The sequence below is a fragment of the Enhydra lutris genome, unplaced genomic scaffold (assembly GCF_002288905.1).
Source record: "Enhydra lutris kenyoni isolate GAN:26980312 unplaced genomic scaffold, ASM228890v2 scaffoldscaffold6, whole genome shotgun sequence".
Classification (NCBI taxonomy): Eukaryota; Metazoa; Chordata; class Mammalia; order Carnivora; family Mustelidae; genus Enhydra; species Enhydra lutris.
In genome coordinates this window covers 3,283,255-3,301,682 of record NW_019154090.1, presented here as the reverse complement: position 1 = coordinate 3,301,682, position 18,428 = coordinate 3,283,255, and the positions used below count along the sequence as shown (strand labels likewise).

The window sequence follows — 18,428 nt, the reverse complement described above, 5'->3', positions numbered from 1 at the left end:
GTTTTCCACGTAGCGTGTTTGTCCCCATGCATCGGCGGAACTCCTTGCTTCTTAGGGCTGCGGAACAGCCCGCGTGCAGATGGACAACCTGCGCTTGTCCACTTGTTGCCCATTCGAGTCATTTCCATGCCCAGCTGCTGGGACTTCAACTGGACATTCCGGCTGGTGTCTGCTGAATATCTGGTTTCAGGTCTTCGCGTGTATTGCCGGAGGGTGGGACTGTGAGTCATAGGATAATTCCACCTTTAAGTCTCGGAGGAACCACCAAACTGGTTTTCACGGGGACTGCAGTGTTTTACTGCCCCCAGAAGCCCACAGGGGTTCCGGGTCCTGCACAACCTCACCAGTACTTATTTTCAGTCCTTTGGTGGGTGTGATGCGGCGTCTCGCTGTAGTTCATAGTTTCCAAGTGACGCATGATACTCCGTGGGTGTTCGTGTGCTTATTGGCGAATTGTACATCTCCTCTGCAGAAATGTTCATACAGGTCCTTTGCCCCTGTTCTTACTGGGTCATTTGTCATTTTGTCGCTTAGCTGTAAGAGTTCTTTACATATTCTGAATACTGGATCCCAAGCAGATGCGCGATTTGCAAGCATTCTCTCCCATTCCGTCGGTTGTCTTTTCACTTTGATGAAAGTAATCTTTACGCGAAGGTTTTCTTGGTTTTTAAAGTCCACTTTACCTTTTGGGTTTTTGGTTGTTGTTTTGTTTTCTTGTTGGTGGTGCTTTTGGTGTTTTATCTAAGAATCCACTGCCAATTCCAAGGTCATGAAGATTTGCTTCTATGCTTTTTCCTAATAGTTTCATAGTTCTAGCTCTTTTAAGTTTTTGATCAACGTATTTTGTATATATGGTGTGAAGTAAGGGCCCAGTGTTGTTTCGCATGGGGCCAGCCAGTTGCCCAAACCACGTGTTGAGGACTGCTCCTTTCCCCACCAGTGGCCTTGGCAGTCTTGACGAAGCTCAGTGTCCGTAGATGAGCAGGTTTATTTCTGGCCTGTCCTTTCTGTTCTGTTGGTCTACGTGTCTCTCCTTCTTGAGGTACTACGTGGTTTTGATGAACACAGTTTTATAGTGAGTATGAAACTGAAAAGTATGAGTACTCCAACTGTATTATTTTTTCGAGGTGGTTTTGCTATGTGGGGTCCCTTCCATTTTTTTTTTTTTTTTAATTTTCAGGATCAGCTTTTTTATTTCTGTAAGCAGGCCATTGGGATTTTGATAGGGATTGCATTAAATCTGTAAATTACTTCCAAGTATTGCTATTCTTGTAGTCAATGACCATGAAAGGTCTTTCCACTTAGTTAGATGTTCTTTAGTTTCTACCAACAGTGTTTCAGTTTTCATCTGCAAAATGTCTTAGCTCCTCCATTAAATGTATTCCTTATAATATGCTGCTGAATTCAGCTTGCTCGTTATTTTGTTGAGGACTTTTACCTTACATTCATAAGGTATACTGGTCTGTAATTTTCTTGTGATGTCTTTATTTGACCTTGGGAGCAAGGGAATGCTGGCCTCATAGAGTTAAGAATGTTCCCTCTTTTTTTTTTTTCTTTTTCTGGTGTTAATTCTTATTTAAGTATTTGGTAGAATTCTTCGATTACTGACTCAATCTTTTTTTTTTAAGATTTATTTATTTTAAAAAAAGATTTATTTATTTAAGAGAGAGGGAGGATACATGTGCATGAGTGGGGGGAAGGGCAGAGGGAGAGGGAGAGGGAGAATCTTCAGCAGGTTCCCTGCTGATCATGGAGCCTGACGTGGGGCTCCATCTCACAACCCTGAGATCATGACCTGAGCCAAAATCAAGTCAGATGCCAAGCTGATTGAGCTACCCAGACACCCAGAATTCAGTCTCTTCAACGTGTTACAAACTGTTGAGGCTTTTCTTCTTGACTAGGTTTTGGCAGTCTGTGTTTCTAGGAACTCATTTCACACAAGGTATCTGATTTGTTGGCATACAACTGTTTATAGTATTCTCATAATACTATTTCTGTAAGGTCAGTAGTAATGTCCCCAATTTTCATTTCTGAATTTAGAAATTTTAGTCTTCTGGGGGATCCTGGGTGGCTTAGTCAGTTAAATGTCTGCCTTCAGCTTAGGTCATGATCTCGAGGCTTTGGGATCGAGCCCCACATGGGACACCCTGCTCAGTGGGAAGTCTGCTTCTCCTTCTCCCTCTTCCTCTACTCATGTTCTCTCTCTCTCAAATAAATCTTTAAAAAAGAAATTTTAGTCTTCTGTTTATCTCTAGTCTGTTTAATGGTTTACAACTTCTGGTTTTATTGATTTTTCTGTTGTTTTTCTATTCCACTTTGGTTTTTTTCCTTAAATCTCCACTCTAATCCTTATTATTTCCTTCCTTCTAATGGCTTTGGCTGTGGTTTGCTTTTTTTTCTAGTTTTTTTTTAAGGTTTAAAGTTGAGTTATTGACTTGAGATCTTTTTTCATTTTTAATATATATAAATTTACAGCTATAGACTTTCCTCTCAGCTCTATCACTTCAGTTTCAGAATGTTTCACTTTCCTTTGCCCCAAAGTATTTTCTAATTTCCCTGTGGTTTCTTCTTTGACTCTCTGGCTAAGAGTACGTGGTCACTGGAGAGTTTGATATAAGGAAGAGGCAAGCTAGGATTTACAGCTTAGCGAGGATGTCTTGGCTGCGGAGTGAGTAAAGGGCTGCGGAAAGTATGAGCGCTGGAAAGCCTTTTAGGAGGTCTGTGCAGTTGTCAGCATAAGTGACAGAAATTACACATATGGGGGACATATTTTGGCAGTAAAATCTGCAGGACTTGATCAACTAAGTGACCAAGGGGAAGAGAGAAATCAGGAATTGTAGGTTTTGGCTTGCACAGTTGGGTGGATGAGAGAGATGAAAAGAAAAGGTTTTCCCTTTGGTGTTGAGAAAGAGTACTGAGGGACAGAGCTCAAGGGCTGTTCTGAGACTTGAGATGCTTATTAGAACTGTCCACAAAGCAGTGTGCGCCATGCTAATGTCCAAAATAAATGTCAGAATTCGTATGCATCTGCAAGCCGTCAACACAGAGACGTCTATTACACGGAACCATATGAAGTTACCTAAGGAAACGTAGATTGAGGAAAAGTAACAGACCAGGAATGAGCCCTACATTAAGAGGAAAAGGGAAGCCAGGAAAGAGCTAGGGAATGGAAAATACGCCAGCTGAAGTCTGGGTGAAGCGGAGTTAAGAAGATGGAGATTGGGGCAACTGGGTGGCTTAGTCAGTTAAGCATCTGCCTTCAGCTCAGGGCTTGATCCCAAGGGCCAGGGATGGAGCCCCACACTGGGCTCCCTGCTTGGGGAGGGGAGTCTCCTTCTCCCTCTGCTCCTCCGCCTGGCTTGTGCTCTCTCTGTAATGAATAAATAAAATCTTTAAAAAAAAAAAAAAAGATGGGAGTATACTTGGTAAAATTAATCACTGGTGGTTTTGATAAAAAGTAGGTTCAGTGAAATAGTAACTAGAGAAAATTCTTTCCCTATGTTCTATGTAAAGGGGAGCAGAGAATTACATCGGATGGGCAGCAGTCAGAGGGGAACTTGAACCAGGGGCATTCGTGTGTGTGCGTGTGTGTGTGCGGTAAGTGTGGGCTATGCACACTGGGAGAGAAGCAGAGACCACAGGATTCCGAGCACTAGCAGGGGGACGGTCCTTACATAAAAAGATAAGTCTGCCACAGGAACATGCGGGAAATCAGAAAAGGCTAGTATTGGTGCCGGTAACAGCCTGGGAGAAAAGATGAGGACAGTATGAAGCTAGGCCAAAGAATCAGGGAATGCGGCAGTGATAGTAAAGAATCAAGGTAAAGAATCAAGGAATGCGGCATTGATAGTCGGTAATACTCTGGAAATGTGGTCAAGTCAGGGCAGAAGTAGGATTGCTGTAAAATATGGGGTCATAAATTTAAGTCTGATTTTAACTCTTCTCTAGTGATGTTGAGATTCCGGAATGAAGGGTGTGAGTTGGCAGATTCAGTGAGAGGTGAGGGGGGAAGAAGAGTGTGATTGTGGACTGGAGGATCTATCATGGGTAGGGAAGGAAAGAGGGACAAGGAGGAAGGTAACGGGTACAGCCAGACGGTGGAGGAGTGAGCAGCCCAGGCCACTCCAGAAAGCAAGCTGCAGGGGAGGAAGGTCGCGGTGAAAAGGGCGTTGGAAAGGGAGATTCAGCAGGTGGCACGGACTGCTGCTGAGCAGGTCGCAGCAGAGACCTGGGCCGGGTCACACACACACACAGTGCAGGGTGGGAATGTGTGTGACTCCTTGGAAGTGTGGCCAGACAGGAGGCAAACAGGAGTCCTAAAGCTGCACAGGGCTCCGTGGGGTTCCAGCTCCTGAGCGGAGGTCACTGTCAGAGCAGAACAGTCACTGTCTCCTGACGTAGAGTCCCTGCTGCCCTTCCACAAACTGAATCCCTCTGCTTGTCTACGCTAGGAAAGCTGCTTTTTCCACTGGACTTAAATACCGGTAGTATTCCCACCCTCGGCCACCCTTCTGTAGGCCAGCAGTGGGGAGTGAGGCCGCTTTCTATCCTGCCTCAGATGTCTGATGGGAGAAGGATGTTTTGTTTGAGCCAATATTCATCAAATAACTTTTTATTTATAATACTATTTAAGTCACAGAGCATTTATTTCAACTTTAATATATAGTTAAAACATGTATATTTTTATGTTAGCAAGATACTATTACAATGAGTACTAGGAGCTTAAAAAGAACCAGTGAAAACAGCTGCTTGAGCTGAGCCTTCTACCTACAGCGACGATGTCTCAACAGCGCAGTAAGTGGAAGCGCAGCCAAACGTCCACGCTCTCCGAGCGCACTCAGAGCACTGGCTTCCACTCAGGTAAGGGTTTTACATCCGAGCCTTTAGCCTTTCTCAGCATGCTGAATTTTTATTACATGTAGTATATTCTGTACTAGTAATACTTCTATTTGGTCCAAACTGCATTCTTTTAAAAATATTTTATATGATAAACCTTAGTTTATTAAAGAAACTAGTTTTATGAGTGTAGTTAACTCGGTAAGATTTGTGCAATGTAAATATTACCACAAAAACAAGCAAATTCTTTTTACTGTTTGGTTCCCCCAAATTTCCCTTTCAAAGAAGAGCAGTATTCTACAGGCAGAAGTCTCTGGAGGCTGCAGTCATGTTAAAGTGGTTCTTTCACATCCATAAGGCGACATTTCTTTGGGTTTGGAGGCCCCTACAAAAGCACTCTGGCCGGGGTGACATGTGTATTTTTCTCTTTGTAGGGCTACTCTGGTATTTCCTGTTATACACAAAAAGGAATAAGTGGATAAAACCTGTTGATAACAACTAGACATCACACACGAACATTTCTTTCATGAGCCATGAACAATGACATCAGTCCTCTGCGTACATTAAGAAGCTCCTCTTCTTGCTAGAGCCGGGGGGGGGGGGATAAAAATCACACTTAGATTTTAAATTATCACTGTAAGACCACCAAACAGGGGCGGGGGGGGGGGCTATTACTTGGGCTTCTTTTTAAAACAATCCTTTTTGTAAAGATATTTTGTATCAGTGCTCATTCTATCTTATGCCTCTGCCCCCAGGATCTGTTCCTAGCTAGCTACAGAGTTCAGGGATCATCACTGATATTCTAGATCAATTGAGAGATCCAGTCTTTAAAACCCCAAATTGTTGAATTTTTTCTCTAGACTGAATTTCATTGACCAGTCTAGTCAGTCAGCTTGTTCGCTTCAAGCTAAGGTGTCTCAGCCGTAAGTGCCTCCGCCAGTCCGGCGCCGTGAGCGTCTACTGAAACTGGGCAAGTACGTCGCACGCATCTTTGTGTGCGGGCTACATTACAGGGTCCTAAGAAGGTCTGCCATCTCCGAGACAACACCGAAGATGACCTGCGCCCCCCTCAGGACTGCTTTTCCCCCACAGTGCAGCTGTGGGTCTACCAGACCTCAGGAAAGGCAACTACACTTCTATCCTCAAATTGAAGTAAAGGAAATCCTGTTGTCCCCGTGGCTCTGTCCTGACACACCTTCTGCAGAAGGCACAGCAGAGGTCCTCTGCAGGGCACAGTGCTTGGACACAGGACAAAGAAATCATTCTTTTAGCTCATTTTAAAATCTGCAAACTGATATTCCTTTTTCTCCTTAGGAGGGACTCATAGTAAAATACTAATAGAGGTGATTAAAGTAAGTTTGCTCCCACTATTCTAATTTAAACAATAAGAATCACTGGGCTGAAACTGTCTCTCAAACCAAAACAAAAGACAAGCCTGTGAAAGACTTGCCCCTCACTGGTGGCCAATCCACGTGAATCCCTGACCCCTGAGGGGACTCACCGTTTCCTTCAGGAGCCTGTCTTGGAGCATTTTCATGTTTTCTTTCATCGAACACATCTGAAAATACACATTTCATCTATGAAATTTACTGTAAAACTTTCACAGCAAAGAGGTATTGCGAGAGATTATGTATAAACATGTAAAAGCTGGTACCTCAGATGTAAAAACAGTGTCTTCGTAATCAGTGCTGTAGAAGACATTTTTGTCCAGTGATGCTTTCAAAAGGTGAAGCCTAACGAAAGGAATTACCTTTGTCGTTATCATTTTACACTGCATTGCGGTAATATAGCGATTATAGTTTGATTAAGGACGTCACACTAACCTCTGCTGTTCACTTTTTTGATAGGCATTGAACTTCTGAAATGTCTTCTCCCAGAAATCCTTAATTTTAAAATATAAAAATTAACACTTGGATGATTACTATACTCCCAATTTAAACAATGTGGCTATATGCTAAGCATATTCTAGATATTACACACTCTCTTTCAGGGTTTTCCCCTTATTATCAAAGGCACTACTCAGCATAAGATTCAGTCTATGTGTGTCCATGCAATCTAAGACTATTTTCTAAGGAACAAAATTAACAGTTTTCCCAAGTGTAGTTCTTAAAAGCACAAACCACAAACTCCTTCTCCAAATCTTTTAAAGACTGTGAATCTTTTTCAAAATTTTCCAGCTCCTCTATGATGATGAATTGGAACTTGTCAAGTTTTTTGATCCTAGTAAAGAAATAAAATGAGATTATTTTTTGTAAACTGTAGCATTCAGAAGTTTTCCAAAGAGGTTTTTATTACAGACCTGTACTCCTGAATCTGATGCTTCATTGTGTTCAGATGTTGTTGAGCCGTTTTCCAAGACTGCTTTGTAAAATAATCCATCACTTTCTGGCGGATCTGAAAAACACTAATATTTAACTTGAAAACTCTTCACAAAATTATCTAACCAAGACTATGTTACAAACAAAGCCTTGACCATGGAAATGATTACGAGGAATTCAGAAAAGTGACAAATGAAAACCTAAACCCAGTGCTCATAAATCAATCCAGTTGGAGCAGCATCCGGTTCCAACAGGAAGGTTTTGACTAAGGGTTTAACTGATCACTGGTTTTGTAAAGACACCGCAGTCTACATTATTTACAAAAATGCTACTGATTATAATTCTCTTCAGGAACAAAGTCAAAAGTCACACTCAGAATTGTTACCAACTTCCATGGAAACATTTTGCTAGACGCAGCCAGACACAGAATAGAATATATAAATCAGGGCTTTGCTGTTGAGATTAGTTTGACCTTTGATAATTAAAATGAAATATACAGAATCTTAGTGGGGTTTTTTGTTTTGTTTTGTTTTTTTAAAGATTTATTTATTTATTTATTTGACAGAGAGAGATCACAAGCAGGCAGAGAGGCAGGCGGAGGGAGAGGAGGAAGCAGGTTCCCTGCTGAGCAGAGAGCCCGAGGCGGGGCTCGATCCCAGGATCCTGAGATCATGACCCGAGCCGAAGGCAGCGGCCTAACCCACTGAGCCACCCAGGCGCCCCCAGAATCTTAGTTTTAAAGAGAAGAAAAAGATAAGAGATGGGGCTAGTGATAAAAGACATTTTTCTGCACAGGTTAACAGCAGGCCAAGAATTATTCTAAACACAGGCATGTGAGGAAAAAGAGGTAGGTGGAGAAAACAATAATTAAAAATTGTTCTAGAAAGTATTTTTGCAAACATCACCTCACCGGAGCCTTAGCAGCTAAGGCACCGTAGGTGTGGAGACCTGGTGACACAGAACCAGCGGGCTTGCATCCTTTCCACGCTGTGAGGGTGCTCTCTCTATTGTCATCCCCGTGCAAGAAAAAGATGAGGCACGAAAAGAAAATCGTTCAGAAAAGAAGAAAAATCATGCCAAGAGTCCAAATGGTAAGCAAATTGAAAAGGGAAATAAGACAAAGAGAAAAGAATCTAGGAAAAGAAAGAATATGGATAACGCACAGGTTTTAGAAGAGAAACCTGGCTCCGAAGACAAATTACTCCACTTTTCACCAGTCCGTGAGGACCAAGGGAGTTAAATGGGTATTTTGTTGCCAAAGGATCAAACCCAGCTGACAGTCTCGTAGAAAGGTAGTATCTTATCATACTATTGGGTAGAAGTCATAATTTAAAGAATGGTAACTCACATCGAACTTCCTCCTAAATTCTGTGTTGAGGCTCTCGCACATCACCCCTAGCTCGGCGATCTCACTTTCCCAGCTCTCCCCAGGGAAAGAAAAGTCATTTGTTGATAATGGAGATACACTTCCAGATACTAAAAAATGAAGATAATCAAGTAAAGTTAAAATATACATTATTACAAATTTAGTCTGAATCTAAACTTCAGGAAGTTTAGAAGTCTTATGAAACTGAGAACAAAGTCTTATTTTCAGATTCTGTGTGTGATCTAAGAATTATGACATAAAAGACCTCCTATTTTTCAATTTAAAACTATTTTGATTTCTAAAAAATCCTCTTGGCAATGGTAACACTGGGATGGAACATTTTTGAACTGATCATTTTTTAATTATTTCTATGTTAATAACCCAATATTTGGTGACATACTGATCAGTAAATTTATATTCTAGTAAAGCTTATATGTGGTAATCAATAATAGAATCATAAAGGACATTTCTGAGTACAAAACAGACCCTTACAACTATATTTTTCACAGAAAGTGAACTTTGTGATAAAGCATTACCCTTATTAGACTTATCCAGAGTTCCCTTTACAGAGGGCATTTTGTGTGTGTGTGTGTGTGTGTGTGTGTGTGTGTGTGTGTGTGTGTGTGTATCAACTGAGATCTAAGAAACCACCTTCCACAACAATTGCATTTTGACAAAGGCATTTATTCTACCTACCTTTGTAAGTGTGATGATCTCTATCCTCAGTTTTAGATACTTTTTTGGGAAGCAAGTATACTCTCCCTTCCTCCTCTTCTTCCAACTCTATTTCATCAGCATTACTTAGATCATCTTCTATGTACATTCGTTTGCGACTACGATGCTGTGTGGGGCCTTAGATACAGTTAAAAAAATGGTGCTACAATCTTGATTAAAAATATCAAACAATTTTCTTGCTTTTATAAAAAAAAACCCACAAGCTTTCAATTATTTGTTTTAAGGCAATAGTGCATTAAGTTCTATTTTCCATTCGACTAACTAAACTGATAAATGTTATGTCTTAAACGATAATTCCCCGCAGTAGTATTTCAGTGATGCTGTTTTTAAAGCAGGGCTAGGACTACAAACCTGACATATGAGTAGAGCCACAAGGCAAGTCACACCATATCTGCTCTCTTTCTTCACTAGACAGGGATAGTGGAGATGCGGAATGACCTCCCTAAAACAGATATTAGAAATTGGAAAATTCTGTAAGTGCTCTTGCTTCACCCGTGACCATGTTTCTCAAACCGCGAAGCCATGAATCGCAAATGTGGTCCGTTCCTTTTTCAGGTAGTTCTGTTTCTACCCCTTCCTCTGCATCTCACCACAACCACACACTGATGGAAAGCTTATGTCCGTCTCAATCCTACATTGTAGCAATAGTTTTCAGCTGGCTTTCTCAACACTCTCCCGGTTTTCCATTCTTCCTTAGGATTTTGATTTCTTTGAGTTGGGGAATGGGAAGCCACACAAAATAGAAGTCAAAACTCTTTTCTCAACCTACTTTTCAACATCTTTTTTTAATCTAACCTGGCGTTTTCCTGTACACAAGCTTCTCCATTCCAGTCAAATGAGTCCTTTTCCTATTCCATGAAAATGCATGCCCACCCAGTCACCTTCCTCTACGTATTAGGGGGTCGGTAGATACTGACCAAGCGGAGAAGGAACAGAAACCTATCCACTGAGGTGGAGGTCGAGCCCTCCCCAGGTTATAAAATTCCGCCTTACCTTTCTGTGTTTTACAGGTTATTACAATATTTTTGACGATGGACTGATGGACTGCTACAGTGGCACAAAGCTCAGCCAAATTTCTATATAATCATGAAACCCGAAAGTCCCTGTTATAACTATGTAAGTCAGTGATTCAGCCGCTATATCCTATTTAAGACCTTACAACTTCTCATTTTAAAAATTTCAACTTTTTTCCAACATCAAGCCATCCTTCGTACTTTGAACATCAGATTTTCAGTAAGTTAAAAATATTAAAATATAACTATTATTAAAGAACAGTTATCTGATTTTTGTAAGAACAATCTTAGTTTAAATTGGATGGTTATACTACCCTTTAAACAGCTATTGCTTTATACAGGATTTTCATTATTGTTTGCAAGTTCAACTTCCATCAACTTTTTTCTGAACTATAAATGCTTACATCTGAGTAGCTGTTGCAATTGTGTATATCTTGTGTAAGTACCACAGAATTTATATTTTTTCTATTCACAACAGTATTATTAATTGGAGTATGCCTGGGCTATGAATGAATAAGACATATACAAACCCAAAGGAAATTAGAAAATTATTTAAAGCCAAAACACAACAATATGAAACCAAAACTACTTATGTTTTGAGGGAATAATTCATTTGCTGCTAAAATTCAACAACCATTCACAATTAAAGGGTGAAAAAATCCTTAGACAACTAAAACATTAATTTGATCAAAGTACCCACCAAGAACTACAGAATAAGCATGCCTATTGGTACAGTATCTAGTGAACATTGTCCGCACGGTCATCATCTCCTTAACAAGAGGGCCTAGGCAGGGAATTATGACAGAATTAGTCAAGGTAGTTGGAGATATAAAAATCAATAGTGTTTCTATGCAAAAGCAAAAAATTAAATGCCCAGAAAATTCAGCTTTTTTAATACAGCAAAAAGAAAATCCATAAAACACAAGAATTAATCTAATTTCTCTGTGGAAGATTTGGCATAATTTTTTTGGAAATATCACCAAAATGTAGAGAGAAAAATATGTGGACACGAAAGCTCAGTATCAATCTTGGGAAACGGCAATCCCCTTAGACAAACTGCGAAATTTACACGAGTGAGTAGAGGGCCCAGAGCATGTGAAAGTACAAGGCGAGGGTGGTGAAGCTCCCGGGAGGCCCCGCTGAGGAGAGCCCCGGGGCCGCAGCACACTGGAGCTCACCTGGCCGCTGCCGCAGCGCTCCACTGCCGGGCTGGGCCCAGAGGAGCACTGCAGACGGCGGAGCCAGCGGGGCACTCAGGCATGATCCTGCACTAACTCACTACCCATGTGCAAAGAGAAATCTTAGAAAGACTGAAAACCTAAAAGTTGAAAGGAATCAAAACTAACACTTTTAACCAGGAAGGAACAGGACAGTAGCTGAGGGATTTGTTGAACACAAAGACTGGTCAATTTTATGGTCTCAATTTTTGTCCTATGGAAGTTTTTTATTGAAGTGAAAAGATAACTTACTGGAAAAAGAATGTTTGCATTGTATATAACCAATACAGAATTAATATCTAAAATATTTTAAGAACTCCTACAAATTTCTAAGAAAAATCAGATGATATAAAAAAAAGGCAATTCACAAACCTGTCAAAAAACATGAAATACTGATGCTGTTAATCAGCAAAATGCAGAGTAAAGTTCCTCACTACACTTACAGATTGGCAAAAAGAGAACCATCTGGTAACAAGCGGTTAAAGCTGCAGAGAAACGGGACGGTCACAGACCAGTGCTGGAGAGTACAAGCTGACACAACTATTTAGATAACAAATTCCCGATATCTAAGAGTCAACAGTAAATGGGAAACAAATGGCCAGTAAGTATGTGACAATTAAAATTCCAACTAGCACTGAGCAGCATAAAAGAAAGTGGGCAGGGGATTACCTAGGTTTTGAGATTTCAAGATGGAGTACCGAGGGGAGGAAGGAATCAGGGAAACCAAGGATGGCAGAGCATTACTGACAAAGGACTGCAAAGGTGCCTTGGGGATGACTGGGGAGGGATGACTGGGGAGGGAGGCTGAGGAGTCTAGGCTGCAGACCTCCTGTCTGCTTTAAACAGCAGAGCTCCATTCCCATCCGTTTGGTGCATTGGTGCTTTCATGAGAGATTTTTTTTTTTTTTTTTAAGATTTTCTTTATTCATTTGACAGAGAGAGAGATCACAAGTAGGCAGGGAGGCAGGCAGAGAGAGAGGAGGAAGCAGGCCCTCCGCGGAGCAGAGAGCCCGATGTGGGGCTCGATCCCAGGACCCTGGGATCACGACCCGAGCCGAAGGCAGAGGCTTTAACCCACCGAGCCACCCAGGCGCCCCTTTCGTGAGAGATTTTGTTAGAAACATTCTCTGTGAGGACTACTGGCTAACCAGAATAAAAGGCCCTTAAAACACGGTAGGAATACAAACATTCAATTACAAATGGTTAGGGCAGAAATTTGGTGTTATCAGAGGTTTTAGATCGCGGCTGTAGGTGTACTGAACTCTCCCTGATTCCATCTCTGTACGCAGAGGTTAGCACCTATCAAGAGAAGAATGTATTTGGGTATTTACTATGTATCAGGTATTAACGCTTAAATAATCAGACTAATTTTTCACAGTCCCACTGTGCAGATGAGAAAACTGAGGTGCGGAGGGATTCATTAACTTGTAAAATGTGACACAGTTAGCAAAGAGCGGAGCCAGGATTTGAATGCCAATCTGTCTGACTCACAACTCTCCTGCTATACCCAGTTACAGTAAACTATATTATCTCGGCAGTCAGTTCTGTAACTTGATTACTGCTCTAAAATTCTCTAATTTAAGCCATTTATACAACCCAAGCCAAGAAAACGGGGGTGGGGGTGGGGAGTGGAGGCGGGGTGGGGTTTGTAAAGTGGCACCGAAGTATCCACAACTGCAAACTTCCTTGTAGGCACGGGTGTTAGCTGCCCTCCCTCGCTTGGACCGTAACTGCTTCCTGTCTTTAATGTCTTTTTACAACCCTGTGAACATACCTACATATTGAGAAAAAATGGTATATACATATATAAAGAATTTTTCCTGTATCATTAAATTTGTTAATATTCATTCAGTAACTATGTGATTTGGACGTACAGACAAGTGAGTAGCGCCTCTGGGGAGGCGAGCCCTCCGATCCCAATACCAGCGGCACTCAGTGCTTCCCACACCAGCACGGCCTTCCTCCTGCACAGCCCCTTGCTAGTCTAGGTTTCACGGAGGCTATTTTACTCATCAGTAGGTTACTCTTCTCCCACAGACCAAACCCTGAGCCTTATGTTAGGTGGATAAGCAATGTGTATTTGATTAAAATTAGAAGGAAATGATTTACCCCCTTCAGATATATCTGATAAGGAAAAAAATAATGTATATTCTTACCAACAAGAAGGATCGTGGAATTAGCGAGCAACTTTCTCTTGCACATAAATTTTTGTCACTGTTTTTAGGTGACTTTTTTGGACCTCCAACTCCATATTTACTGCTTAAGGATTCAGGGGATGAAGTTTTTGGAGAAGGTGATAGGGAGTTTGTTATACGGTCATAATCCTGAGTAAAATTCCTTTCTCTTATTTTCTCTATACCTGCATTGCATCACAAAACACAAGAAACACATGGCAAGTATTATCACTGGTGACTGCTTCAGAAATAGTACGATTACATTCTAATATAATAATTAACCAAATCCTCAAATTTTATCTATATTTAAATAGATAATAAATCAAGACCAATTTTGTAAGATTCTGAAAAATACTACAGTTCAATTTAAAATGTAATCATAAGAACTTTCAAGAGCTCAAACAAAAATATCTGTGGTATGAGCTGCTCTGTGAAGATAAACCTAAGTATTGTCCTGAGTATTTTGACATCATAGCCAATAGTCACATAGTAAAGCCACAGAATTTTCTGGTTGGAGATGGCTTGGGAAATCATCTTATCTCAATCTTTCATATATAGATGAGCAAATTCATGGCCAAAATAAGTCTTGGTATAAATGAATTCTCAGACAGTTTTCAGGTCGAATAAGGGCATGTACATCTGTCTTCCAGTGTGTGGTTATCTGACATGACAGTGGTCCTGAGCACTATGGAAATATTCTAGAAAAGAACAAAATACTACTTTGGAGGAAGTATGTTAACTTATTTAAATCCTGTATTTTAACTGAAAAGATGGATACTTGGAAATGTTTTAAAATATCTTTAAAGGGAAGTGAAAAAGATAAAAGTACAAACTTACAGCTTCTGTGCTAGAAAAGTGTGTGATGTGTGTATGTGTTTGTGTGTACTATACACCAGAGCTCCAAAAAATATGAGTATTTGTCAGTTATTTTTAAATAAAAGCAAACCTCAAATCATGAAGATAACCTACTGTGGGTTCACAGAATGACCATGATATTCCTTAGAGACTTTTGTCAATGAAATGTAAAAAAGAGAAAGTAGAAATCCCCATCATTATTTTCACATTATTAAATATATTTGGGGATTAAAAATCTGAAAGTTTATTCAGCACATTATAATTTGTAAATATACATTAAATATTTTCCACATTGAAGCATTTGATCTTTAACTTCCTATCATGAAAGACATGAGCGTCACATGGACACTGTCCTAATGTCTACTTCGCAAAGACCAAGTTACCAGCATTAACTAGCTCAAAAAATGATGTTTTAACTACCTATAATTTTGAAGGGCATGTTTAAGATTAATCTTTAAACTGTATTTTCACACAATTAGAATCATAATAGAAACTTATTGAATATTTAAAAGAAAAAAATGATACTGACATCTCATTACTTCTATAGATGATGGGCTCCCAGATAAGGATATAGGAGATAAGTCAAGGCTATTATCTCTTATAGCATCTTTTAGGAGAGATGAATTTTTCCATTCCTTTGATATATCCTTTTGTGTTTCAGCAGAGAAGATGTTCTGTTGTTTTTTTGGCAGCTTCATGGTTTTGCTTCTGGAATGGATATTCTCCTCCTAAAGGTATTGATAACTTTCAGATCATACTTGAATACAGATAAGTTATACTTAGGCATATAAGACAAATTATGCTGAAATTACCAAATATCTCCTATTACTATTTACAGGCATAACAGGGGCCTCAACATGAGTAGTGAAGGACTTTCTAATATATTAGAAGACCTATGACAAATTCACAGGAAAAAATACATGGACTATAATAGCATAAGAAATACCAAAATGCTGTTAAGGAGAAAATTATAATCAGTTTGGGGAAACCAGAAAGAGTTCCTGGATTTCATGGCACCTGACATGCTTGGGAGTTGTAAAAGAACAACTTTTATAAGTCGTGAAGGTGAAGGAAGACCTACAAAGGCCAGGGGCGACCCCTGACAGAGCCCAGGAGGCGGAGAGGCAGGGGTCTCCCTGGGTCTGTGCGCTGGCGCCGCGAGCCCGCCACAGGTCCTGTTAGGGAGTCACAGGCTATTCCATTTGTTTCAGCTCTGGGAACACGCCAGGGTACAGGGGCAGTGAGTGTGCAGAGGTATTCTGATGCACTATTTCACTGTATGGAGATTTTCAGGGTTTTTCTTTGAAGAGGGATAAAAGGAGAGGTGGCTTAGGAAGACAAACAGCTATATGTATAGTAAATTAAAGTAAGAAGTGATAGAAAATGTGGAGATAAGTCACAAAGTCCTTAAAGTCTTCCAAGTAAAGGATAGCAAGGTTATGAACAAGGGGAGGTGGAAGTTTACTGATGTGATGTTAGCACAGTGGAATGGTCAGAGACCTACCTTTAGTGCTAGACTCTTTGGGTTCACAACTTTGTTTTACCACCGCCTACCTGTGTGACCTTGGGCAAGTTCCTTTATCTCTCTAAGCCCTAATTTCTCGTTTGTAAAATGCGATGTCAATACGAGTACTAATCACGTATGGTACTTGAGAGATTTTAAGATGTTAAGGTACTTGGCATAGCACCTGGCACACTGTAAGCACTGGATTGTTGTTATTATTGTTTTGTTTTTGTTTTTTGTTTTTTTTTTTTGCTTTTTACTTTGTTAAAAAAGCTTTCAAGCACAGATGGCTAGGCATACGTATGTAACTTTCAGGACAGAAACCAGGCATGGACACAGGTTGGGCAGTGTATAGGAAGAACCTCAGGTCCATTCAAGAGAAAGATTCACTGCTTCCCAATAGTCTGCACTTTCTTGAAGTAAAATTTTGGAAAGATCAAGCACTTCTCTAATTCAAAGATATTATCTTCAAGTTATCATTTGCCTAGAGTCAAACATCTGTTTTATAACACTAATGCCAACTTCTCACAAATTTACATATTGCCTGAACATCAATTTTCAGTCTATACAATTTCTCATATAGAAGGTTTAATCTTAAGATGTGACAAATTTGACATTTCTGCAAAAATATATTGTTTAGTATTTTCACAGGCTTTTCAGAAATTTTTTTCTGACTTGTAACTATTTACCTTTACTAGCAATTTCTCTTTAAACGAATGTGAAAATTCTTGTTCACTTTCTGATTCTGAATTTGAGAGATCTTTATAATTTTTTTTGGTTTTTGCTGCTCTTCGTGGAAGTCTGGTTCTCCCATCTGGAACTGTCTCCTCTACCTTTTTGGTGATGTTTTTGTTGGGTGTCTTTAGGAGAAAAATTTCTGAATTATTAGGTCAGTATTTGAGATATAAGAAATATAAGCTATTTTCTATAAAACTGGCACTGTGACAAGAAATACATAAAATATTTGTAGGAATAAAAAGGACTCCTGATTAACATTTTTGAAAGATGCGATTTTATCTTTCCACCCAAATATCTTCTCTATTACCTTTTTTTAAATCCCCATCATTAAAGCTCTGGGAGGCCTGGTATATATTACCTAACTTACATAAAAAAGAGAAGGAGAGGAAAAAAAGAGAAGCAGAGATATAAAAAGTTCCTATAACTACAGAATAAAATAGACCTAAAACAGGCCAACATGATCCAAAAAGGCAGAAGGCAGGAGGATGCATGCGAAGTCTAGAACAATTATGGAAAAACAAGTAACAAATAAGGATAAAATTATGAGATGAAAAATGAAGCTTTTTACATGACAGAAGAAAAATAATACTAAAGTGATGTTTGAACACAAACTTCTTGGCTTTACCACTTTAGATCTTGGTTGTCCCCTTTCCAAAGATGGTTCTGCAATTCAAGAAAATGAGTTTTCAAATAGATATGAACTGGCATTAAAATTTATTAGAATATTTTTGCATAGAAGTTAAAATCATAACAAGAACATATCTTTAAACTCATTCAAAAATTTAAATTTCAAGATGATTTGAGGCTACATTGACATTGATAACTTATTAATGTTTGGTAGGATATGAATTACCAATTTCCTTTCTCCTCCTTTACATCCTAAAATTTTTAGACATGCAAGAGAATACATAAGTCATAATGAATACCTAGATGCGTCTCCCACTCAGTCTAAGAGCCGGACGCTGAGTGGCGCTGTTTTCTTTATGTGTAATTATGAGCATCTCTAGGGTGCTCAATACCCCTCTGCCGAAAGGGAAATTTTCATTATATTGAATTGTTTCTCATTCACTTGGTCTTAAAAAAGAAACTTTGACTTCACAGATATGTATCCCTAAACAATACAGTGAGCTCTATAAAACAGTATCATCTCATACGTAATTTTGTATTGTTTGCTTTATTCTTCACCATGGTTCCTAAGATTCATCCATATTACTGAGAATAGCTTCAGTTTCTATTCCCTTTTTTGCCTTTCAAGCACAATCAACTTTCTAAATATTCTCTGAAGCCTAAGAAACTACCCACACCAACGAAGCAATGAAGTTCTGGGAGGAAGGTCTTCCAGTCCTGGCAAGAAGCCAGCCCCTACACACTGACTGGCAGTCACTTGGCTATTCAAACAAAACTTCACTCAGAAGTTCAATTTTGGAAGTACTTACTGGTGACAGTATTCTAACCCCGAATGGTCTCCTCAAAATCTCTGATTATCTACTCTCTGTTATAAGTGACTGTAAACTCCCTGAGAACATGTGAATCTTCTGTTTCCCCTTGGCTTAGAACATACTGCTTCGAAGTCCAGACATGTGACCAGCCACAGTGCGTCTTTCAACATCTCCCCCCAAGTCTGATCTATGTTCCAACTACCCCAATGCTACAATCCCTGCAGTAACACATG

General features: G+C 39.7%; 1 protein-coding gene across 1 annotated transcript in view; it reads right to left on the bottom strand.

Annotated features, from left to right (window-relative positions):
- Nucleotides 1-4,627: 4,627 nt before the first annotated feature.
- LOC111141499 (synaptonemal complex protein 2) overlaps nucleotides 4,628-18,428 on the bottom strand; it is a 61,256-nt gene continuing 47,455 nt past the window's right edge. Inside the window, exons 30-43 of the mRNA XM_022494104.1 lie at nucleotides 17,382-17,419; nucleotides 16,708-16,878; nucleotides 15,044-15,242; nucleotides 13,642-13,844; nucleotides 10,648-10,771; nucleotides 9,607-9,693; nucleotides 9,217-9,372; nucleotides 8,503-8,630; nucleotides 7,136-7,230; nucleotides 6,957-7,056; nucleotides 6,660-6,718; nucleotides 6,491-6,569; nucleotides 6,338-6,394; nucleotides 4,628-5,419 (exon numbers count right to left, since the gene is read on the bottom strand). Coding sequence (XP_022349812.1) covers nucleotides 5,342-5,419; nucleotides 6,338-6,394; nucleotides 6,491-6,569; nucleotides 6,660-6,718; nucleotides 6,957-7,056; nucleotides 7,136-7,230; nucleotides 8,503-8,630; nucleotides 9,217-9,372; nucleotides 9,607-9,693; nucleotides 10,648-10,771; nucleotides 13,642-13,844; nucleotides 15,044-15,242; nucleotides 16,708-16,878; nucleotides 17,382-17,419 — 1,574 coding nt within the window. The 3' untranslated portion in view covers nucleotides 4,628-5,341. The remainder of the gene's footprint in view (nucleotides 5,420-6,337; nucleotides 6,395-6,490; nucleotides 6,570-6,659; nucleotides 6,719-6,956; nucleotides 7,057-7,135; nucleotides 7,231-8,502; nucleotides 8,631-9,216; nucleotides 9,373-9,606; nucleotides 9,694-10,647; nucleotides 10,772-13,641; nucleotides 13,845-15,043; nucleotides 15,243-16,707; nucleotides 16,879-17,381; nucleotides 17,420-18,428) is intronic.